At 42.9% G+C, this 25,014-nt stretch overlaps 1 protein-coding gene across 1 annotated transcript in view; it reads right to left on the minus strand.

Annotated features, from left to right (window-relative positions):
• NELFA (negative elongation factor complex member A) overlaps window positions 1-11,219 on the minus strand; it is a 35,487-nt gene extending 24,268 nt beyond the window's left edge. Inside the window, exons 1-3 of the mRNA XM_054030120.1 lie at window positions 10,265-11,219; window positions 1,600-1,771; window positions 153-314 (exon numbers count right to left, since the gene is read on the minus strand). Coding sequence (XP_053886095.1) covers window positions 153-314; window positions 1,600-1,771; window positions 10,265-10,516 — 586 coding nt within the window. The 5' untranslated portion in view covers window positions 10,517-11,219. The remainder of the gene's footprint in view (window positions 1-152; window positions 315-1,599; window positions 1,772-10,264) is intronic.
• Between the last annotated feature and the right edge of the window lie 13,795 nt (window positions 11,220-25,014).

The following is a 25,014-nucleotide window of genomic DNA, read 5'->3' on the forward strand; positions in this document are numbered from 1 at the left end:
GTGTATTGTGGAAAACCATCCAGCGCATATTCTTGTAAGAAGGGAAGATACGATATGTGTTCCTGTACTGAAGAACCAGACTGAATTCTATGCCTTCCTTTTACAATCTTATCTGTAACTGTATCTGATCAACTAGCTGGTTTACTACTTACATTTCTGCAAGAGTTCTGCTCGAAGAGTGGCACTTTTGGGTTTTCTTTTCAGCTGGAAGTGTTTCACTGGGGGAGTAAGTGGCCCAGCTAGTGTTGTCAAGGCATTTTTGTTTAAGTACTGGCACTCCAACGGCAACATAGCTGATGTTTCACATTCACTTACTGTATAAAGAGTTAACATAATGCATGTGGGTAAAAGGACCTCTTGCACAGATAATTACAAGACAATTTCTATATAGTTTGTGCAGGTGATTTTTAACTTCAAAATATTTATTCAGGCACTGAGGGTAACTTCTGTTTTGCTCATAATCAGTATTCCAGAAACTTGCCAACTCTAGCTATGTTATAGCAAGTAACCCTTCACCAGGATTTAACAGGAAATATATTATTTTTAAAACGACCATGTTAGATTTGTCTAGTCAAGTGTAAAATATTTTAAAAGTATTGTATGTATTTCAGTACTCTGGAAAAAACAGCTGAAGATTAATCCTCAGAAACTACATTAAAAAAACAAAAACAAAAAACAAAAAACAGAAAACACAATCTGGCAGACCACAAAATACCGAGAGGTGAAGATTTCGACCAGCAAATGATCACTCCTATTTTCAAGCACGATGAAATACACTTTCCAAGGAATTTTTCTATTATTTTGCTGCATCCTGGCTCCTATGTCCATTTCTGTCCATTACACCTGGTGGCTTTTGTACACTTCCAACTTTTGGGATAGTTCCTGTATTGTACTAACACTGGTACTGCATCACTGGTAGTACTAGCATATACATGGCCCAGGCATTTTAACTGCCTCAGTCTAGTCTGCACTAATGCGCTCACTGCTGCCATCAGTAGTGAAGCTGCACCAGTGGGACACTTCCTAAGAACTGCTAGTATAGTTGCAGTCCATCTATATAGCACAATAGTTGGTTCCTCGAAGTACAGATGTACACCCTCATCTTTAATGAGGCTCCATACGGGGGTTTGCCCACACAAAGCTCACTGCTTTGGGATCAGGGGCTTAGAGAGAAAGCGTAATATCATGCTATGGAAACTATGAACAAGTGCACAGAGCCTCTCTCCTAACGTGACAGTTTTAAATAACAAATAGACAACAGGAAGTCCCTTGAAGATTAGTAAAAAAAATGCCAGACAGGAATAAAACAATGTTTAATTTATGATCTTTTAAACGTTTATATAAGTTTAATCCCAAAGTAATATTTATTAAATTATACATCAGTTTTATTTCACTTCAGGCACTCCTAACATAGTCCTATTGCCTCACATGGAACAGTTCCTGGGGCAAAGACCCATATTTATTGCTTCCCATTAGATTCTTAAACATATAGGGTGTGATCCTGGCCTCTTTGACTTTCACCCATAGTGGTTTGAATGCAAAAATGTCAAATATGCAGTGCAATTTTAGACAAAAAAAAAAAAAAAAAGATTTGCTTACCTTTTTCCCTAAGTTCTCCTAAAATATCTTGAACATTGGGATTCTGTTCTTCAAGATCAAGGTTAAGGGAGCCAGTATCTGGAAAGGATTTTAAAATATCAGCTACCATTAAGACCCAGGGGTCTGAATCCAAGGTAGCGAGCTGGATAATTTCAGTCAGTGCACCTTTCATCTAACAAAAAAGAGAAAAGAAAATCAACAAATTGGAAACAATTCTAAGAAGGTTACTTTGTATTTGGAAATATTTTCAGAAACCAGCACAAACATACACAATATTTACTTCCTGTGGGGAACCCATATAAATTATTGTGCTCTAACACAGCTAAACAAGGCCTTTAAGCCACATGTCCAGGGTCATCTTTTTTGTTACAGTTATAACACAAAGAAAAGATGATTTTTAAAAACTTATTTCAGGGAGTTCAACTGGGGAAAAAGGGAAGAAGTCACAAGATTGTAGCGTGGGAAAGTAAGTTTATTTCAGCTACTAATCAAAATATCTATTAGTTGGTAGCATAAATAAATAAAAATAAATAAATACAATCATCATCTCACTAAAATTACATATTGAAATTTGGTTTTAATCATTATACTTTATTCACAGGTAGCTCAGTCCCTGAGAAAGTTGAAAATTCAGATTTAAATTTTTTTTTAATGTCTTATTTGAACATTAAAAATTGACTTTTTAAAATCTCTCCAGTCTTTTACAGAGCTAAGGTGTGAGCACAAGAAAAAAAAAATAGACTCAACATAAACTATGTGACCACTATTAAGACATATTGGCAATACAGGGCCCTAACACTAAGGGTTTTAAGATCAAATGCAAGAAAACTAAGAGTTAATACTGAGACGTGGCCCTTTCCATATCCCATTGTGATCACATATTGCAGTACATATGGCACAATTTACACTGTTTTCGGGTATCCAAACACAACAAGACAAGTCAAGGAGAGATCTTCATCCTTAACTCTATATTTCCTTTCTCTTATTAATTTACAACAGGCCTTTTATTATTTGAACACATTTTGCTTGTTAAAAAAACATTACACCAAAATAGTAGATTATTAAATTATAACCCAGTTCTCCCTCTCTTTTCCAAGCACCTTTAGACCTCAGAAATAAAGTCAATGATCCTTTTGATTTTGCTGATTATATAGTGATCCCCCTGCCCCAACACACACCCTAAATTACAGAAAGCTAATTTACGGTCTCATTTATGCTGTGCACAGAAGTCTCCACAAGTTTCTAATCCCTGCTCCCCCCAAAGCCTCCCTCTCCCAAATCCTCACAAGAAACAGTGCTTAATTTGTAATGAAAGAGGTGCCGGGGCTCAAGCAACTAGTTGTGGGGCTCAAGCAATTTTTTTACTTTCATAACCGATGCAGCAAGCCCAGAGGTGCCAGGGCTATGAACTGCCAAGCCTACAGGTGCTGGACTCAGCCCTGCCACAAATTAAGCACTGCAAAAAACCCAGTGTCAGCCTAGAACAGAGGGCAAGACAGCCAAATTGGGCTTCACCCTCCACCAGAAGCTGCTTCCGCTACATTTTAAAAAAGGAATGAAGTAGGGAATGGGAGGGAAGAGCATGATACTTCTCAGGACAAAGGGCTGCTTTGACATCTCCGGTCCACAATACAAATTCTAGAACTTGAATAGAGATTTTCTGGGATTGTAGGTGTGAACACAGAACAGTCAATAACGCTTTCAGTAGGTTTGAGTAATATGGTAAGGATGCTAGAACCTGACTAAGCTGTCTATATTATGATTTCCACCAGTTTTAACACTGGTTCAGCTGACCTGATGGTAATTTTTTCCATAAGTTTCCTCAGTGTCAAGATCTTTTGTTTCCTCTTCCCACCATTCTGTTAGTGCTTTTTCTTCAGGCTGCTTTCTACATATGGCCAAGCACCTTCAATGCCCTCCTTTATATATCTCCTCAAACTCTTCTTTTCTCTAGTTTTGTATCAGGAAGACCACCACTGGACTCTGATCCCCGATTAAGTTTACAGGTCAGGCAGTTAGAAAAATATGTATTTATTTGCAAACTGAGCATATATGATATGCAAGTCAGAGGCGCACAGAATCTCACATGCCATTTTTACAGTTACTTTTCAAAGCAGAACTACATTTCAATCTTGCTAATTTCATTATGGACCGAATCTTGAAATCCTTACTTAGGCAAATCTCTCACTGACTCCAACGAGAGTCTTGTTAAGCACAGACTTCAGGATCAGGTCCAACATAGTTTGTCAGTTGTCCTTATGGGTCTTGCCTGAAACGTCAATGCTTAGCAAAAATACTTTAAAAAAAAAGGAGTGAAATTAGTACTCGTGGAAATGAGAAGCTAATTACATTTTGTACAGACAGCCAAAAATATGGCAAGGCTTTAACTTGGACAAACATTGCTATAAAGATTAAAAAAAAAAAAATTAATTTTCACTAGTAACAAACAGCCATCGGAATTTTAAATAATCATAGCATTTGGGGATGGGAGGGAAGGGACAAGTTATTGGCAGCAGACAACAAAACCAGACAAGAGCTCCGGGACTTCATCCAAGTAGTTCCTATTAATTTTCTTTCCACTTCTACCACTAATGCAGTGTGGATTAAATAGAATTATAAAGTGGTTTCACTACTGGCTAAGAAACCTAAACTGTTTTTAATGGTTCAGTGTCCATTAAGAAGGTGATGTTGAATAGAAGTCCACAAAGGTTTATTATTAATCAGCATTTTCATTAATCTGAAGAATGGAGTGGAGAGTATATTAATATCTGCAGATGATAAAGGTCAAAAGGATAACATTCTAGTGGCAAGGAATTAAAATACAGTATATATTTAATAAAATGGGAAAATGGCCAAGATCAATATAAAATCAGATTCAATAAACTGTAAGATAGGAAATATGAGTGAGGGCCAGGGAAATGTAAAGGATGACAAATTAAGACAGATAGTGATTGTCTTACATGTAGCTCAAAGAACTAAGGTGGCATAATATATCCCCCTTACTCCCGTATGCTGGTGCTTTATACCATCACTTCTAGTGTGCAGGAAGCAGCTGGCTTCCCACCCATGAAGGTGGATGGAGGTAGAGGGGGGCAGAGCCTTGACTCCGCACCCTTCAGTGTAGTTATGCTAGTGCAGTTTTACTCAGACTTTTGTACTGGTGATCCCTTTCACACAGCAAGCCTCTGAGTGCGACCTCCCCCTTCTGAATTAAAAACACCTTTTTATATATTTAACGCCATTATAAATGCTGGAGGCAAAGTGGGGTTTGGGATGGAGGCTGACAGCTCACGACCCCCCATGTAATCACCTGGTGACTCCCTGAGGGGTCCCGACCCCCTGTTTGAGAACCCCTGTGCTAGTGCATCAGGGAGTGCAAACACTACTCCAGGTTTAGACACTCTCTCTCCCAGGGTACTCCAGGGGCAGCACAACAACACAGTGCCCAAACTGCAGGGCTAGATCATAATGACACAACCTAGCCATAAAGGAGTAAATACAATCCTGACAAAAAAATGCACATGCCGCTATGGGTCATGTTAACAGGAGTATATTGTGCAAAATAAATAAGGATAATTATTCCTCAGAACTGCATTGAGCTTTCGATATCGTTTCAAAACTCTGATTAATTGCAAAGGGTTTAGAAGAAAAAGAACAAAAGGTTAGGGAAATGAATCCATTAGGGAATGGTTAGGAGAGCTGCCACGTTCAAGCTTAGAGAAAAGCAGTATGAAGGATGAATTTAACAATTGCCTACAAATACACAGAGATGTTAAGAAGACAGGCACCAATTATTCTCATTAGTCAGTAAGGACAAACAAGTAGTAATGGGTTTATGGTGTGGTAAGGAAAATGTAGGTTAATTACCTACCCCACAGGAGTGCTGGAAGAATTAATTCATTAATACTTGTAAAACACTTGGAGTTCCTGAATAAAAGGTACCAAGGAAGTTGCAAAATATCGGGTGGGGGGAGAGGGAGAGGGAGAGGAGAGGGAGAGGAGAGGAGAGGAGAGGAGAAGAGAAGAGAAGAGAAGAGAAGAGAAGAGAAGAGCAGAGCAGAGCAGAGCAGAGCAGAGCAGAGCAGAACACTTAAACAATGGCTCAAGCTGCCAAGGGAGGTTTGTGAATCACCTTCACTGGATATATTCTTAGATAGCCTTGACACTTCCAAGAGAGGTTTAGGGATTAAGAACGGACAAGTGACCATCAAAAATCCTTTTTAAACCAAACAACACCATGTATTCTATTAATCCCAACATTCATTGTAATTCAGAAGTGGTTTCCAAATTATCCTGTTCCACTGTTAACCAATATACTTCACCCAGTGCTTATTTTAGAAGGATGAAAAATACTGTCTCTTTAAAAAACCTATATTCAACCTACCATCCACAGAGCACAATATAATTTGATGTTTAAAACCTATAGTACACGATACAGCAGTTACACACACTGCACACTCCATTTAGAGCCACAAAGCTGATGCAACATTGTTTCTAATCTCATAATATTTTCAGACACCAGGTCAATGCTTTGAGTCCTAACACCTGATCAGGGCAGACATGTACATGCGGAATAAAGAAAAACGTGAGTACACTAATGAAGTCCAATCACACTGAATCTAAGTCATTTTCACAGGTCAATTCAACTCATAATACAACCTAATTCAAAAAATCAGTTTGAATATACATTAAGACTTTTCACTCAGATAGCCACAGCTCTCCTATATTAAACTAATTTATTATTATTATTACAATTAGTTGTTGTTAAGGGATGATATTGTCTCAGTGCTGTATCACATATAAAAATGAATACTGTTCTGACCCAAAAGACTAAGAAATTGTAAGGTGAAATAGCAGCTGTTACTTGTTTTAAAGTAATCCTATAGCAAGTGTGATTGTAACACTGTTTGACATGACTTCCTTAGCATCATCATTTAATTTGAGCAAATTTATTATAAAACAATGCACTTTTGATGTAACAATTGTTCCTTCTCAATGAACTCATCACTAAATTCCCTTTGGTTAATAGCTTTGTTCCACTGGGTTACTTTATTAACAATACAAAACTAATGCAAAAAGTTTTTGGATCTGACTATACAATTTATCATCTTCAACTGAATTTACCTATATAATGATTTTTTTTATGTTTATGTTTTAGGGAGTGAAAATGGAGGAAAAAGTCACTTACCCTAGCAGTTTTAACAGATCACAAGTACTCTGCAAAGGAACTAAAAAATTACATCGTGCAAGTCTCTCTCAAGACCAAGCTCGCTCAGTTTACAAGTCAAACGATAATATTTGTAGCTGCTAGCTCCACAAACTCCATCTAAAATCTGAAAAAGCCAGCACTTCTGCCTCTGTCAATAACACCAGTACAAGTTTTTATATTCAGAACTTAGCTGGCTGTTTTGACAATACATGAGGTAGAATAGAAACTAGCTCACTCCTCAGTAGTTTAAAGGAGTCTGCAAGGCTAACAAAAGTCAAAATGAGTGAAGTGACCTGCCAAGCCTAATTAAATTTGGATTAATTTTAAGGCAGTATTTTAATAAAAAGTATCTCAGAAGTACTGTTCTTTGCAGCATTTCAATGGATTATTTTACAGTGCCACTTGAGCTGCAGCTCCATCAGTCTGAGACAAGAGCCAGTCAAGTGTTCTCCATGAAGAGCCCCAAATGTTTCAATTCACTCCTCTTGGTCCAAAACACCTCTAATCTGGTAACCTTCAGGGCACACAACAAGTCTCGTTCTTTACCTAAGCTTTCTGGGGCTTTTATGCTAGTTCTGGGTGTAATGAGAGCTAGGGTCTTGATATGGAGGGATCATGTGTGACTGGGGTGAGTGATTCTTATTTTCTGGTTTTGGGGAGGCCACTTTATTTTGTTTGTATTAGTATAATTGAATTTGTAATGTGAGAAAGACACAGAGCTGGGACAGGCACTTACCAAGCAGTTACAGTATGGCTCAAAGATATACAGGAAGCAGATATGCTAAGAAGGCGCCCTTTTTAAAGCAGATTGCAGCGACACAGAGTGAATGACTGCACAGAAAAACCTACAAGAGCCACTCTGAGTCACACTGCTCTGAAACCAATTGGTTAAAACACTTGATGCTTGTGCATATACCTCTTTTGGGACATTTGGTTGTAACTTCTTAAGACTCCAGTGTGCATTAATCCATGTTATTTACAATTTCCCCCACGCCATGTTTAGAATACTACCATCACACCTCAACAACAAACATCTATCTGACAATGGCATCCATAAACATGAGTCTCTTGCAAAGGGCACATCTACTGGGAAAAGGTGAGACTCAAGCTGAACCTGCACACTAGCTGCATTGGTGTTGTCAGGAAACAGAACAATGTCGGCCATGAAGTAGACTGCAAATCCCTCAAGACTCAAGTTGTGGAAATGTATGCTTCAGAATACCCTCCCATTGTCAAACTATTCCCTCACAAATCAGCAGATTCCTGACTTCAAAACAGCCCACTCAGACTGTTAGCATCCTCCTATCTCCAGTTAGCCATGCCAACTCTGATTTCCTAGCCCCTAGACATTTGAGCTTCAACATCCCTCCGCTATCCCCCCTAGAGACCCCTGCTTTTCCCCTTTCCGAGTTTCAGCACTTGCTGCTGTCCTCCCTAGGGTAAGGCTCTTTTTAAACTATGTTTACACTACAAGTGCTACAGCAGCATAGCTGCAGTGCTGCATTATAAACCAGTGGTGTGCAAACTGGGGGGGAGGGAAGGGAGGATGCAGGGAGCAAGAGGTTCTCGGGGGGGTGGGGGAGAAGAAGAAATGGGACATGAAGAAACTGGGATCCCACAGGATGCGCTTCCATAATAATGGGAACCGGATAAAAATAGAGTGGGTACTGTGGGATAAAAATAGAGTAGGTAATGCGGGTTGGGATGCAAGCAGGGTTAAAAAAAAAAAAAATAGTCCTCCCGTGCTGCAAACAACACGAATGCTCCAACCAGTAGACACCGCTGTCCGGCCACCCAGCTCTGAAGGCAGCGCCACTGCCAGCAACAGTGCAGAAGTAAGGGCAGCAATGTCTGGCCAGCAGCTGCTGCTCTTCGGCCGCCCAGCTCTGAAGGCAGCAACACAGACGTAAGGGTGGCAATGGGCTGGGGGCAACAAATTCCATGAATAGTAAAGGGGGGGGTGTGACTGGAAAAGTTTGCACAACACTGCTGTAGAAGACAGCAATGGAAGGGGGTTTTCCACTGCTGTGATAAATCCACCCCCTTGTGAGGTTTTCAAAAAGTTCTTCCATCAACCTAGTGGTATCGATAAGGGGCTTAGGTCAGCTTAACTATGCCTCTGAAGGGTGTGAATTTTTCACAGTCCTGAATAGCCTAAGTTTTAGGTGTAAACCAAGCCTTAGATTTAGCTTCTGTGCAGATGGCAGTTGAGGGAAGAGAGATATAGGGAATAGGCTATACCAAATTTCCTTCATCTGTGGTTTTCAACCTTTTTTTCCCATTTACGGATTCCTAAAAAATTTCAAATGGAGGAGCAGTCCCCTTCAGAAATTTCGGACTGTGCAGACCACTGCCCTATATAGTTTGCTCCTCTGGCCTACTTCCAAGCACAGGTGCTGGCGCAGAGACACAATCCCCCAAAAGAAAGCCAATAGCACTAGCAGTTGTACCTGGTGAAAGTCTCCCAGTTCATAACTCATCAGCCTAAAGATGAAAAACACCCCCCTCCCCCACCATTCACACACACATTTTAGACAAGAGGGCAACGCTGTAACTTTTTAAGACTGATGTGTGTGGCACCCATGTGGGTGCCACACACAAGTAACAGTTATGATTACATTTTACTTTCTATTAGGAACGTCTCTGGGCACATCACAGATTGAAACCTCAAAGTACTGGCTAAACAAATAATACTAAATGCCTAGGTCTTACATAGCACTTTTATCAAAGGAGGACAGTACCAATATCCCCATTTTACAGATGAGCAAACTGAGGCACGGAGGTGGGGAAGGGACTTGGCCAAGGTCACCCATCAGGCAGAGGCTCCCAGCGCTCTCTCCACTAAGAGACATGGGGCATGGGGTCTCAACGGGCTGGCCACTCAATCCAGAACAGCTATTTCAGTGTAAACTGGGGAGGCTGGTCGGGTTGGGGAAGTGGGGGAGGGCTTGGCAGGTATGCATCCTAAGGACCCCCTGGGACTGGATGTAGGGAGGGGGCAGCTGGGGCAGTCTGGGTTATAACTGGGTGGAGTCAGATCAGGTGGGTGCTGAGTGTAACACCCCCGGGGGCAGGAGCGGGGGAGGGGGGGCAGTACTGCTACCCTCGGGCGGGAGAGGGGATATACCCAGCGGGCTGTTACTGAGTGTAACGCCCTGGGGGGAGGGGGGAGGAGACAAGAGCACTGATACCCCCTCCCCGACCCGGGGGTGTGTCCGGCGAGCGGGGGCGAGACTCGGCGCGCGGCTCCTCAGACGCCATTTAACGGGGAGGGGGCGGGTACCGCTGCCGTCGCCACACGGGGGCGTTTGCCGCCCTCCTCGCCGGGCTCGCCCAGCCTCCGCCTGCCGGGGCAGCTGGCCCCAGGCACCTCACCCCCCGCGGCAGGCCAGGAGCCGCCCAGTGCGGCCGGCCCCGACCCTCCCGGTTCCCATGCAGCCCCTGCCCCGCTCTCACCTCATCCACCGCCCGGCGGGGCAGGTGCAGCATCCCCAGCAGCAGTTTGAGCTTGACGGCCGAGGAGAGGCCGTGGAAGCAGAGGCGGATGTTATCTATCACCGAGGCCGTGAGCAGCGAGGCGATGCTCGGCGGCGCCCACAGCTCGTCCGTGGAGCCCAGCTTGTTGTGTAGCCACAGGCCAGTGTCGCTCTCCCGCATCGACGCCATCTTGAGAGCGGGGCGAAAAAAGAGGGGATTCTCAGCGGGCATTTTATGAAGACACCTAAACGAAGGGAGGGTGAGGACCCCTGTGGGTTGCCGTTTCGTTCGTAACCCAAAATGGCGGCGCCCTAGTGGAGAGCCTCCACCATTGAGGGGGGCCAGGAATTCCGTAATCTAAAATGGCGGCGCCCTGTTGGCGAGGAAGAGACAGCAAATCTTCCGTGATGCAAAATGGCGCCTCTCTTCCGTATTGCAATATGGCGGCCCCCTGCTGGGGAGAAGCGTCACAATGGACTGGCTTCCCACCCTTCTCCGCGGGCTAGTTGTGTCCTCAATACTCCCTTTTGGTAGTAAAGGGCCAAGGGACGGGACTGAAGGTCAAGCGTCTTGGAGAGAGTCTCACAGCCAGGCCCCCGCCATGTGCCCGTTCCCTGTGCCCTTCTCTCTCCCTTCCCATATTCATTTCTCTTCCCCCCGGATCTTGTCTCCCCGCCCCTCTTCTCCGTCCAGCCGCTCTCCTCCTTCCTCCCACTTCAGCCCCGCACCTCACTGGCCAATACCCAGCACAGCTGTTGCCAGCCAAAGCGTAAGAGCTCTGCTCTCGCCCCTGCGCGGAGCTACTACCCCGGCCCAGGCTCCACAGCGCCTGGGGTTGTGCTGTGCCCATTGGACGGGACCCACCGTTTCTGACTCGGTGGCAGCCTGTTGTATGCTAGAGCTGGCAGGAAACGTTTGAAATGTATACTTTAAAAAAAAAAAAAAGAGAGAGATTCTTCTCCAACCTCTCCCCATCTTTTTACCAGTCAGCGCGATGCTCTAATCCAGTGGTCTCCAAACTTCTGTGCACTCCTATCAGTAAAAAATTTTTGAGCACGCACCTTCTGCCATGCCAGCTCTATCATTTTTGCCAAACCTCCCCCCCCTCCCCAAAAAGCCCTCCTCCTGCTGTGCACACCCAAGGATCCTCTTGTGCACCCCACTTTGGAGACCACTGCTCTAATCTACACCCTCCACTGTGGTATCTGGGCAACTCACTTCTCCTTTGGTCCCCTGTTTGTTCTCCCTCTTTCCTTCCTTTTAAAACAACAACCCCAACTTGCTATCAAATTGATAGATGATGAAATCAACTTGCAATGCTATGCTTTGACAGAAGCAAAGTTAACTGCCTTTTTCATCATCTCCCCAAAGATTTTAGTATGGTGACAGGAGGAAGACATCTCAGTGTACACACCAAAAGCAGGAGAAAGTAGGAAACGTAGGCCCCTTTCATAGAAATACACATATTCTTAACTTCATGTGCCACGAGGGGGTCTCTGCTTTCCACACCTGAGTAATGATAAACACATGCTTAAGTCTCTGCAGGTTCAGGGCCTTATAACTACAGCTTAAAATGCTTATTTTAGTATAGCAATAAACTAAATTAAAATGGGGGAATCTTTCTGGGGATGCATGGAGACAAAATGAATTTGGTGAACCTGCCACACTTAAGGATTTTTGGAAAACCACGCTCATTACAATTGTGAAACCTTTACAGCAAGACAATCTGACTTCTCTGTGGGAGCTGAACTGATTGGTATGAGGCGCTCTAGGCACAAACTCTTCTGGTATCTCTACAGTTGTGGAATTTGTTATTTGTTAATATCTGAAATGCTGTGTGTCTCACAGCACCTAAAATTCTGCACACACAGTGCTGATTTGTATGTGCTTTGTAAAGTACTTTGGGGCAAAAAGGGGCGATGTGAATGGATTTTATTATAAATCAGCACAAGGGAAAGTCATGCTTTTTTCCCCTTTGTTCTTAAGCAGTAATTTCTGAAATGAGTGCAAGTAACAGATGTAGCTTGCTAATGCCATAAAAGTGTAGGGAGAAACTGTCCTGTACAATATTTTAATTTGATATCACAATAAATTATTATTTTAAAAAAGAATAAGTCTGAGTGATGCTGCATAGTAAGATTTAACATAAGAACGGCCATTCTGGGTCAGACCACAGGTCCATCTAGCTCAGTATCCTGTCTTCCGACAGCGGCCAATGCCGGATGCTTCAGAGGGAATGAACAGAACAGGTAATCGCCAAGTGATCCCCTGTTGCCCATTCCTAGTTTCTGGCAAACAGAGGCTAAGCACACTGTCCCTGTCCATCCTGGCTAATATCCATTGATGGACCTATTCTCCATGAACTCATCCAGTTCTTTTTTGAACTCTGTTATAGTCTTGGCCTTCACAACATCCTGTGGCAAAGAGTTCCACGGGTTGACTGTGCGTTGTGTGAAGAAGTACTTCCTTTTGTTGGTTTTAAACCTGCTGCCTATTAATTTAATTTGGTGATCCCTAGCTTTTTGTGTTATGAGAAGGAGTAAATAACACCTCCTTATTTACTTTCTCCACACCAGTCATGATTTTATAGACCTCTATCTATTTATAGACCTCTATCTGTCTCTATGATTTTTATAGACACCCCCCCTTAGTTGTCTCTTTTCCAAGCTGAAAAGTCCCATTATTATTAATCTCTTCTCATATGAAAGCTGTTCCATACCTCTAATTGTTTTTGTTGCCCTTTTCTGAACCTCTTCCAATTCCAATATATCCTTTTTGAGATGGGGTGACCAGATCTGCATGAAGTATTCAAGATATGGGCATACCATGGATTAATATAGAGGCAATATGATATTTTCTGTTGTCTTATCTATCCCCTTCCTAATGATTCCCAACATTGTTAGCTTTTTTGACTGCTGCTGCACATTGAGTGGCTGTTTTCAGAGAACTATCCACAACAACTCCAAAATCTTTCTTGACTGATAACAGCTAATTTAGACCCCATCATTTGATGTTTATAGTTGGGATTATGTTTTCCAACGTGCATTACTTTGCATTTATCAACATTGAATTTTGTCTGCCACTTTGTTGCCCAATCATCCAGTTTTGTGAGGTCCCTTTGTACCTCTTCGCAGTCTCCTATGGACTTAACTATCTTGAATAGTTTTGTATCTGCAGATTTTGCCATCTCACAGTTTACCTCTTTTTTCAGACCATTTATGAATATATTGGTCCCAGTACAGACTCCTGGGGGCACCACTATTTACCTCTCTCCATTCTGAAAACTGACCATTTATTCCTACCTTTTGTTTCCTGTCTTTTAACCAATTACTGATCCATGAAGAGCCTTTGGTGGGGGAACTTGTCAAAGACTTTCTGAAAATCTAAGTACGCTATATCCACTGGATCCCCCTTGTCCACATGCTTGTTGACCTCCTCAAAGAATTCTAGTAGCTTGGTGAGGCATGATTTCCCCCTTTACAAAAACCATGTTGACTCTTCCCCAACAAATCATGTTCATCTATGTGTTTGATCATTCTGTTTTTTACTATAGTTTCCAATCAGTTTGCCCAGTACTGAAGTTAGGCTCACCGGCCTGTAATTGCTGGGATCATCTCTGGAGCCTTTTAAAAATATTGACGCCACATTAGCTATCCTCCAGTCATCTGGTACAGAAGCAGATTTAAATGATAGGTTACGTAACCACAGTTAGTAGTTGTGCAATTTCACATTTAAGTTCCTTCAGAACTCCAGCGTGATTGTCATCTGGTCCTGGTGACTTATTACTGTTTAATTTATCACAATTTGTTCCAAAACCTCCTCTAATAACATCTTAATCTGGGACAGTTCCTCAGATTTGTCACCTAAAAAGAATGGCTCAGGTTCGGGAATCTCCCTCCATGAAGACTGATGCAAATAATTCATTTAGTTTCTCCGCAGTGGCCTTAAGGGGGATACGTGCTCCTTTAGCATCTCGATTGTCCAGTGGTTCCACTGGTTGTTTAGAAAGGCTTCCTGCTTCTGATATACTTAGGGTTTTTTGCTATTACTTTTTGAGTCTTTGGCTAGCTATTCTTCAAATTCTTTTTTGGCCTTCCTATTACATTTTTACACTTCACTTGCCAGAGTTTATGCTCAAATTCTATTGAGGAAAATAGAAAGAACTCCAACTTTTTAAAGGATGCCTTTTTGCCTCTAACTGCTTCTTTGACTTTGTTTAGCCACGGTGGCACTTTTTTGGTCCTCTTACTACATTTTTTAATTTGGGGTATACATTTAATTTGAGCCTCTATTATAGTGTCTTTAAAAAGTTTTCATATAGTTTGCAGAGATTTCACTTTTGGCACTGCACCTTTTCATTTTTGTTTAACTAACTTCTGCATTTTTGTGTAATTCCCCTTTCTGAAATTAAATGCTATTCCCCCCCCACCCCCCCGGATGTTAAATTTTATTATGTTAAGGTCACTATTACCAAGCGGTTCAGCTATATTCACTTCTTGGACCAGATTTTGTGCTCCACTTAGGACTAAATCAAGAATTGCCTTTCCTCTTGAGGGTTCCAGGACTAGCTGCTCCAAGAAGCAGTCATTTAAGGTGTCAAGAAACTTTGTCTCTGCATCCGGTCCTGAGGTGACAAGTACCCAGTCAATATCTTGCCACCAGCATCAGCATACCTTTGTGATAGATGGTGCCTTTCACTAAGAATCACAGCAATATTCAGATTATTCCTACTCCCAAAGGACCAGTCACTTACCCTAGTTCAATTGCATCTCAGATCTTACAGCAAAGACAATGCTTGTAGCCAATCCTAATAAACTATATAAAGATTTATTAAATAGGAAAAGGAAATTAGAGAGTTATTTACATGATTAAAGCAGGTAATCTACATGTATGACTTGTCTTCATGGGGGACAGAGGGCAGAACAACAAAGTCTTTCATCCGCTGTAACTTCCTACAATAGTCCAGACCTTTCCTGTTGGGCAGGATATAACACCTTCTGTTGAAGATCAGCACTTTACTATAGTTAATGTCGTTCTCCTGTCTTGTGATTTACACAGAGAGGCTCACAATACAGGCTCAAATACTACCTTACAATAAGGGCTGCAGATGTTATAAATGAGATTAAATGCATGTGCAACTGACTAGCAATCAGTAAAGTCTAAATACAGTTTTATAATCCTAATTCCTATTTTAATACTAATACCAGATAAGTAAGGCTACGATTTAATCATGGGTATTTTTAGTAAAAGTCATGGACAAGTCATGGGCAAGAAACAAAAAATCACGGCCTGTGATCTGTCCATGACTTATACCATAAATACCTCGGATTGAATCTTGGGAAGGGAGGGTGTTTGCACTGGCTGAGGGGGAAGCCCGCGGCAGGAGCTACCAGGGAGGGAGCCCCAGGGTGCTTGTGCCTGCTCCAGCGGATGACTGGAAAAAAGCTAATGTAGTGCCCATCTTTAAAAAAGGGAAGGAGGAGGATCCGGGGAACTACAGGCCAGTCAGCCTCATCTCAGTCCCTGGAAAAATCATGGAGCAGGTCCTCAAGGAATCAATTATGAAACACTTAGAGGAGAGGAAAGTGATCAGGAACAGTCAGCATGGATTCACCAAGGGGAAATCGTGCCTGACTAACCTAATTGCCTTCTATGATGAGATAACTGGTTCTGTGGATGAGGGGAAAGCAATGGATGTGTTTTTCCTTGACTTTAGCAAAGCTTTTGATATGGTCTCCCACAGTATTCTTGCCAGCAAGTTAAAGAAGTATGGGCTGGATGAATGGACTGTAAGGTGGATAGAAAGCTGGCTAGATCGTTGGGCTCAATGGGTAGTGATCAATGGCTGCATGTCTAGTTGGCAACCAGTTTCAAGCGGAGTGCCCCAAGGGTCGGTCTTGGGGCCGGTTTTGTTTAATATTTTTATTAATGATCTGGAAGATGGTGTGGACTGCACTCTCAGCAAGTTTGCAAATGACACTAAACTAGGAGGCGTGGTAGATACACTAGAGGGTAGGGATCGGATACAGAGGGACCTAGACAAATTAGAGGATTGGGCCAAAAAAAACCTGATGAGGTTCAACAAGGACAAGTGCAGAGTCCTGCACTTAGGACGGAAGAATCCCATGCACTGCTACAGACTAGGGACCGAATGGCTAGGTAGCAGTTCTGCAGAAAAGGACCTAGGGGTCACAGTGGACGAGAAGCTGGATATGAGTCAACAGTGTGCTCTTGTTGCCAAGAAGGCTAACGGCAGTTTGGGCTGTATAAGTAGGGGCATTGCCAGTAGATCGAGGAACGTGATCGTTCCCCTTTATTCGACATTGGTGAAGCCTCATCTGGAATACTGTGTCCAGTTTTGGGCCCCACACTACAAGAAGGATGTGGAAAAATTGGAAAGAGTCCAGCGGAGGGCAACAAAAATGATTAGGGGTCTGGAGCACATGACTTATGAGGAGAGGCTGAGGGAACTGGGATTGTTTAGTCTCCAGAAGAGAAGAATGAGGGGGGATTTGATAGCAGCCTTCAAGTATCTGAAGGGGGTTCCAAAGAGGATGGAGCTCGACTGTTCTCAGTGGTGGCAGATGACAGAACAAGGAGCAATGATCTCAAGTTGCAGTGGGGGAGGTCTAGGTTGGATATTAGGAAAAACTATTTCACTAGGAGGGTGGTGAAGCACTGGAATGCGTTACCTAGGGAGATGGTGGAGTCTCCTTCCTTGGAGGTTTTTAAGGCCCGGCTTGACAAAGCCCTGGCTGGGATGATTTAGTTGGGGATTGGTCCTGCTTTGAGCAGGGGGCTGGACTAGATGACCTCCTGAGATCCCTTCCAACCCTGATATTCTATGATTCTATGGGGGCTCCCAGGGGCCAGCCGCTGCTCCCACCACTCCAGACCACTGCTCAGGCATTCCTCAGGGCCAGCTGCATTGGCTGCTATTCAGGCGGTCCCCGGGGCCAGCTTCCCAGGGCCTCCAGAGCAGCGGCTGGTGCAGCTGGCCCCAGGACCGTTCTAGCAGCGGCTGGTGAGACTGGCTGTGGGGCCACCTGAGTGACTAGCCCCAGGGCCAGCTGCTTAGGCGGCCACACTGGCTGCTGCAGAAATCATGGAGGTCACAGGATGTCACAGACTCTGTGACTTCCACGACCTCCGTGACAAACACAGAGCCCTACATGTAAGTAAGTCAGACTGATTCCTGCTATGTATTTGTCAGTGTTCCACTGAGACATGGGGACTTTGGCATGAGCTGGCAGCTGGTTTGCCAGCATCACAGGCACTGTTGGAATCTTTGGATCTGTAACACAGACCTCTGCCACTTGAGCTAAGGGAGAAACTGATAGCAGTAGTAGGTGTCATCATCAGCCCAATAGGGGATGGATACTTTGCCAGGAGGTTTCACAAATCCTTGCCGGCAGCAGAGGAATGGTGAGTCTCAGGAATCTTGGATACCATCCCGGACTCTGGAGGGGAGCATGCTGTGAGTACAGTCTTCTTCCCATCCCTTCCAGCGTGATCCCTTCTGCCCCAACACCTCTAATCTCTGTCCCAGTCCAAGTCCCATTCCTCTTACCTAGCCAGTTCCAGTCTCCTCTCCACTCCTTAGGCTTCTCATCCCAGTTCCAGTCCCCCTTCAACTGCCCACCACACCCACATTCCCAGTGGCTTCCAATCCCAATCTCCTTCCCTGGGCTTCTCACCCAATCTCTGTGTCCTCTCCCCCAGTTTCTTGTCTCAAGGGAGGGATAGCTCAGTGGTTTGAGCATTGGCCTGCTAAACCCAGGGTTGTGAATTCAATCCTTGAGGGGGCCATTTAGGGATCTGGTGCAAAAATCTGTCTGGGGATTGGTCCTGCTTTGAGCAGGGGGTTGGACTAGATGACCTCCTGAGGTCCCTTCCAACCCTGATATTCTATGATCTCTTTGTCCAGCCCATTCCAGTCTTTTCCCACACCTTGGCCCCTCTTCAGATCAGTCTCCTCTTCCCAGTTAACACCTTCCCCTCTTCTGCACAGGCTCCCAGTCTCATTGCCCAGGCAGTCCGAGTTTCCCTCTTCAGTTCCTCACGAGATCTCATTTTGTCCACTCCACCTACTGGCTCGTACACACATACACACACACACACCCCTTCTGCATCCCCTGAGCAATCTGCTCCTAGAAGTCAACATTTCTACACCTGGTTTGGAGCTGTGCCTGCCTAGTCTCTTCCCCCAACAGGCCCAGGAGATCCAATACCTCCTGTCCACTCCAGGCAGGAGCATATCTGGAGCATGTAGCCAGCATGGTCAGCTGGGCACTTACACTCAACAATGGAGAGTTGCACAGCATCAACCTAAGTACATCAACCGTGGTTCTATGCTGCTCATGGAGGTGGTGTTGCTATGTCGGCGTAATGGGGCGCTTGCATTGGTGGGAGACAAATTTAAGTGTAGACACATGCACAACTAGGTTGACGTAAGCTGCTGGCATCACCCTAACTTTGTAGTGTAGACCTGGCTTAAGAAGTGTCAACTGAGCACGTGCAAACTGTATTTTATTTATGTTTTTCTGAATATTTAAAATTTGGCCACATTTGGGCAGATTTTCATGGGTTGGCAAAAGGCACATCCTAACTTAAAGGCCAACCCCCTGCCAAATTTGAAGGCCCTGCTTAAAAGCATGGAGATCCCAGAGCCTTTTAAAGAAAAGGTCACCAGAATTTAACATGGGCAAAACAACTTGTTTTTCTTTAGCCTCAGTCTTGGAAGTGGCTGAACTGTTTTGGCTGAAATTATTCAGAAAATTCAGCTAGAGGCTGACATCCCGCATAGAAAACTTCAGCCCTAGCAGTTAAAGTTTGGCAAACAGCAACTGTGAATACATGGTCTTACAATGAAAAGTGTGGGGCAGTCTTAATAATAGGTGGTGCTACTACCAACCCTGCCTATAATCCAGTACCTGCCTATAATCTAAATAACAATGTTGCAAAATTGTGCTATGTTGTATCAATGCCCATGGCTTTTGCTTTACTACTCTTTGCAGTAATAGAAGTACAAAATCACACAGGGGCACATGCAAATTAACACCCTAATTTATGTTGGTCCTGCCCTGACCTGTGGTAGTTTGGGAGTGAGATTCACAAAATGGAGTGGCTATGACTTCTTAAATATCTCACTGAAACACACTGCAACGCCTTTTAACATTGGAATGAAATGCCTCAAAACTGCATAACCATGAAGTCCTAATAAAGGATTCTAACTCAATTATATGTGAGGTGCAGCCATGTGGAGAGGTTGCTGGTAGGGCTAGCATACTCGTTTTTTCACATTAGCCCTATGATTAATCTTCAGTTTTTATTTGCTCCATCCGTGAGTTCGGCCATTTTGGTGTTAAGTGAATTCAAGTAGTGAATCATTAAAATGGTGGCTGTCTCATGCCTGCTCCCAGGCTCCCTTTCTTTAAAGTGCTTCTAGCTTTCTTTCCTGCTGCCGTTTCTCCCTTAATCAACAAACTCCCTCTCTTCCTTTCTCTGGACCTCCACTCACTTTGTCCCTCGTGTCAGAGGACTCCCCTACACCCTGATCACTTGGTTCCTCCCTCCACACTGGCTATAGTCACATTCAGTATTTGATGAACACAGTAAGTCATGCCTTTTTTTTTTTTTTTTCCTTTTAATGTGGATGAGCTGAAAAACACGTCCCTAGTAAAAATGCAGGGAAAAAAGTTTGAAACCTTGAAAATCATTTGAAGAAATGAATGGAATTTCTCTCCGGTTTGCAAATGTAAGTTGTTTGCTATGTGTTTTGTTTTACGGGGTAAGAAGGTAGGTTTCCATGGAAATGGAAACATGGACACATGGGGGGCTGGACTTTTTAAAAAAGAATGACCGCCCAATATGTCCCCAGCATGCTGAGCTCTTCTGAAAATATGGCCCTAAGGCTTGCTGTGGTAAGGATCGAAGGGTTCTTCATTTAAGGGAAAACGTGCCTTGTTTTTAAAAATGTTCCAGGGGAATCTTCTAATTTCTAACCTCCCAAAGAGCCAGTCTTTCAAAAGAAGATAGAAAGCCACCTACTGTGACAATCAAAGACCACTGCTGGTGTGGCAGAGCACTGATCAGAGTAGAGCTGTGTTATGGCCCACTCACTTGTTTCATTTGCAGCAGGGCACCTATTGGCAGCGCTGCAGGAGCTCTCCTGCATTGTGTGAGGACCATGCTGGGTATGAACGTTGAGGCCTATATATTATTATTATTGTTGTTGTTGTTACTCAGTCCAACAGTGTCTTGCATTGCAGATCTGTATCTGATTGTCCTGGATTGTCATGAATTATATTTTCAGATAAATAATTGCAAAAGTTTTCAGTGCCAGGACACTAGAAAAATAAAGTTTAATAGATTTTCAAATAGCTTATAAAGGTGATTTCAAAGTTCTGTTGCTAGTGGCTAGTTTGTACATCTCCTTTCATGATGCTTTTGGAAACAATCTGGTTCACGTTTTTGTATGATGATGAAAGTCATGTCAATTAAATGGTATAACTGTCTAGATAAATGGTTCTTTTCTGCATGTGTGCCTAGTCTATATCACAACTAGCAGGCATAGTAGAGCGCTTTCAAGCATTCTAAAAACCCACCCATTCTGACTAAAGCTGCCTCTCACAGGAGGCCTGATAAATGAATCCTAGATTATCCTGTTCCGGAGATCGAATAGAATATGTTTTTTTCAATTTTTATAATTTAAAATATCTTAATCCATTTTTTATTTTTCCTAGATTTCAGAACTTCTGCCACTTGTTACCTTGCTGCTCCAGCAATGCATCTATTTCAGGATCCTAAGATAGATGTTCCATAGACCCGAGGGCTAGGGCAGCATGGATCATAATGTGGTATTCATCCTATAGTAATCCCTTTAAACCAAAACAATATTAAAGACCCCAAGAGTAATCCTTGTGTCTCTATGTAACACTTACTACAGACATAAATTAAGACTAGACAGCAAAGGCTACTTGGACAGAACCAAGTAGGCCAGCCCTGCAGTTCCTACCTGCTCCTTGGGCCTTCTTAATGGAGATTGAGAGAAACCCAGATTATAATACAGCCTTCCAAGATCTGAACTTCCCCTACAAACCCAATCTACTAACACATCCTTTGGCAGATCTTACTAATTAAGTGTAGAGGAGTGTTTTCCACCCCTCTGCTGCTTTCTCGGTGGCCTTCTCCTTTCACCCAATCAAAATTAACCCCCTCCCTTTCTTGTCTACTTTTTATAATGAAGGATCAATCATTTAAGAAGGGAGACTACTAGACCCATCTTGAAACTCTCTGCTATAACATTACAGAAACCAGGTAGGCAAACCTTTGCCTGAGCACAGAGCCAAACACAAAGAGATTATTTGGTGGCAGGAGATGTCACTTTTAACTTTTCCTCAAAGTCAAGCACTAAATTCACTTGTTAAGGTCACCTCTTAGGTCAGCTGTGATACAGCCTGTCACTTCCCCTACAAGGCAAGGCCTTTTAGACACTGATAACAAATGGCACTCTGTCTCCATCACTGCTGGTAAATTCCCAACTATGAAGATGCATAGGGCTGGAGTCTCCAGTTAGGATTCAGACATTGCTTTGAGAACTGGCCCTTTCTCTTAAAATACACATGATAGAGAAAACAAGGACAAGGGAGCTGCAAGGAATGAAAGCAGCTGTTATTTTAAGGGGGCATTGGCAACTTGAAATCTAGTCACTTTAAAAGAAAATGAGTTAAATGTTTAGTTGTTGTTGGGTTTTTTTTTCAGATTATTTTCCATGCCATTGATTCTCTCTACCACTTTTGTGTGGTCCTACAGTCACATTTTCCTATTATATTAAATGTTTTCCCTCCCCTGTTGCTGTGAGACAGATTCCCACAAACAGAGAAAAATGATTGACCCTGTTAGGTGGTGGGGTGTGTGTGTGTGTGAAGAACAGTGAAAATGGCTATATATTCTTCTCATCACTTCCAGTTATGACTAATCTTAAATTCTACTTATGAAGGATACAATATTTTGCTAGACTACAGAGGGATGCACTTTAGTACATCCCACCTAATGTACCATTTCTTATCTCCAGCATTCATAGCCAAGTGTTTCTTGTAAATACTTTTTATTTTTCAACACAGATTTAGACTGTGAGGTTGGTTATACTCCAGGGGAAGAGTAATAACCTATAATGTTGTGGTTTCTCAGATGAACTTACAGGATTTAGTATGTAATTATTTATGAATTATTCAGAAATCACTGTTCCCACTTACAAGCTGGGAATATTGTGTTGTTATAAGCAGAATGGAAACTGCTTTGTGCTCACTGACACTTTATCCTGCCCCAAGAGTGTCTGTGCCACAAATGTTTTATTTCGTTGAATGAGAAAGGGAATCTGTGGAAAAATTAGTATGTGATCATGTAAATAAAGACTATTAGAATACATGCACACACAGGGGCCTAAATTATATTACACAGGCAGTCTTAATTTTGGCATTTCCTATCTTTTGAGTGCTTGATTTGCCCCCTTAATACTCTTTTAACATGTTTTTGGTTAGGGAGACAAGGTGGGTGAGGTAATGTCTTTCATTGGACCAATTTCTGTTGGTGAGAGAGACTTGCTTTCAAGCTTACACTGAGCTCTTCCTCAGGTCACTGTGTAGCTCGAAAGCTTCTCTCTCTCACCAACAGAAGTTGGTCCAATAAAAGATATTACCTCACCCACCTTGTGTCTCTAATATCCTGAGAGGAACTTGGCTACAACAACACTGCATAAACATGTTTTGTTTGTAATTTCTTAGGTTTATAAAACAGCAAAGTGAAAAAAAATCCATCATGTGGAAACATAGACATTAACACAGGCCATCAGCAGGGTTGGAACCTTTACCTCCATAGCACAGACCTCTGACATTTCAGCTAACTGATAGCAGTAGTAGGTTATCATCCTGCAGGCTGACTGGCCACTAAACAAGGATGAGACACACACTTTGCCAGTGGGTTTCACAGACGTTTGTTATAGCAGAGGAATAGCAAGCTGCAGGTATAGAATTATAGAAATGTAGGACTGGAAGGAACCACAATAGGTCAACTGATCCAGTCCCTTGCACCGAGAGAGGACTAAGTATTATCTGGACGATCTCTGACAGGTGTTTTTCTGACCTGTTCTTAAAAACTTCCAATCACAGAGGTTCCACAATCTCCCTAAGGTAATTTGTTCTAGTGCTTAACTATCCACACAGTTAGTAAGTTTTTCCTTATGTCTAATCTAAATCTCTTGCTGCAATTTAAGCCCATTACTTCTTGTCCTTTCCACAGGTGGCTAAGGAGAACAATTTATCACCCTCCTCTTTGTAACAATCTTTTAGGTACTAGAAGACTATCATTATGTACCTCTCCAGTCTTCTCTTCTGCAGACTAAACAAACCCATTTTTTTCAATCTTTCCTCATAGGTCATATTTTCTAGATCTTTAGTCATTTTGTTGCTCTCCTCTGGACTTTCTCCAATTTGTCCACATCTTTCCTAAAGTGTGGTGCCCAGAACTGGACACAGTACTCCAGCTGAGGCCTCATCAGTGCTGAGTAGTGTGGAAGAATTACTTCTCATGTCTTGGTTCCAACACTCCCACTTATACATTCCAGAATTATGTCTGGCAATTTTTTTGGCAACAGTATTATATTAACTCATATTTAGTTTGTGATCCACTGTAACTATATAGTGGGCCTTGGGTTCCATTCCAGGTTCTGGAAAGGTGTGTCCTCTAGTAGTCACAGACCCTTCTGTCCCTTTCTCTCTCCCCCCAAAAGCCTGACCCCTTTGCCCCTGTCCCTGACCTCTCTTTCGTCCCCTAATTCCCAATCCTAGCCTGGACCCTGGGCTCCTTGTCCCAATCTACCCCATCATATGGTTCTTTTCCCTTCTGGATTCATTAGATTGGTTTCTCCTCTTTGTTCCCTGGGTACCAGAAGAGAGACAGTCTCCCTGCCCTCAGGACCACAGAGGCCTGCCCAAGCTGGAAGAAGCAATTGCAAAGGAAGTCCTTCTCAGCCCCAGTACCCAAGTTGGAGTATGCTCAGTTGCTCTGTGGGGATAGTATGTGCAAAGTTTTGTTGGCACATAGAAGCTGTGAGGGGATGGAGCAGGTCCAGTACAGACCGATTCTTCAGAGAATTTAGCTGCCAACCTTTTAACAAGTCTGGACTTAGAATGTGTGAAACGAGATTTTTTTCTAAGGCTTATAACTTGACCAGGGTTTCTCACGGAAACATCCTTGATGCAAAGGCCACATTTCAAACCCCTTCTCCAAAGCATGGAGGTGAAAGAGTATTTCAACAAAATGGTTGTATGATTTTTTTCTAACGTGGACAAAACAAAACATTTTACCCTAGGTTGGTTCTCAGAAGCACATGGTTTCAGCAAAAGTAGTCTAACTAAATTCAGCCTGAGGCAGACAGCTGACATGGAAAATTTCAGCCCAAATGGTTAAAGACTGGCAAAGTTATAAGAGCCTAATAACAGATCTTATGCTGGAAAGTGTCAGGATACCTTAAGTATAAGCATCACTACCTGTGCCACCAATAATGAACAATAAAATTGAACCTTGGTAAAATTAATCTTCAAAATTTATTTCAAATGCTATACAGCATTTGTTGTTTTAAATGAGTTTTTCCAATGGTCCATACAGCTGTTCATATGCATTAGAATGATTGCAAGAAATGAAGGAAGCAGAAAAGGGGAGCAGGGAGA

This window comes from Malaclemys terrapin, chromosome 5 (genome assembly GCF_027887155.1).
Source record: "Malaclemys terrapin pileata isolate rMalTer1 chromosome 5, rMalTer1.hap1, whole genome shotgun sequence".
Classification (NCBI taxonomy): Eukaryota; Metazoa; Chordata; order Testudines; family Emydidae; genus Malaclemys; species Malaclemys terrapin.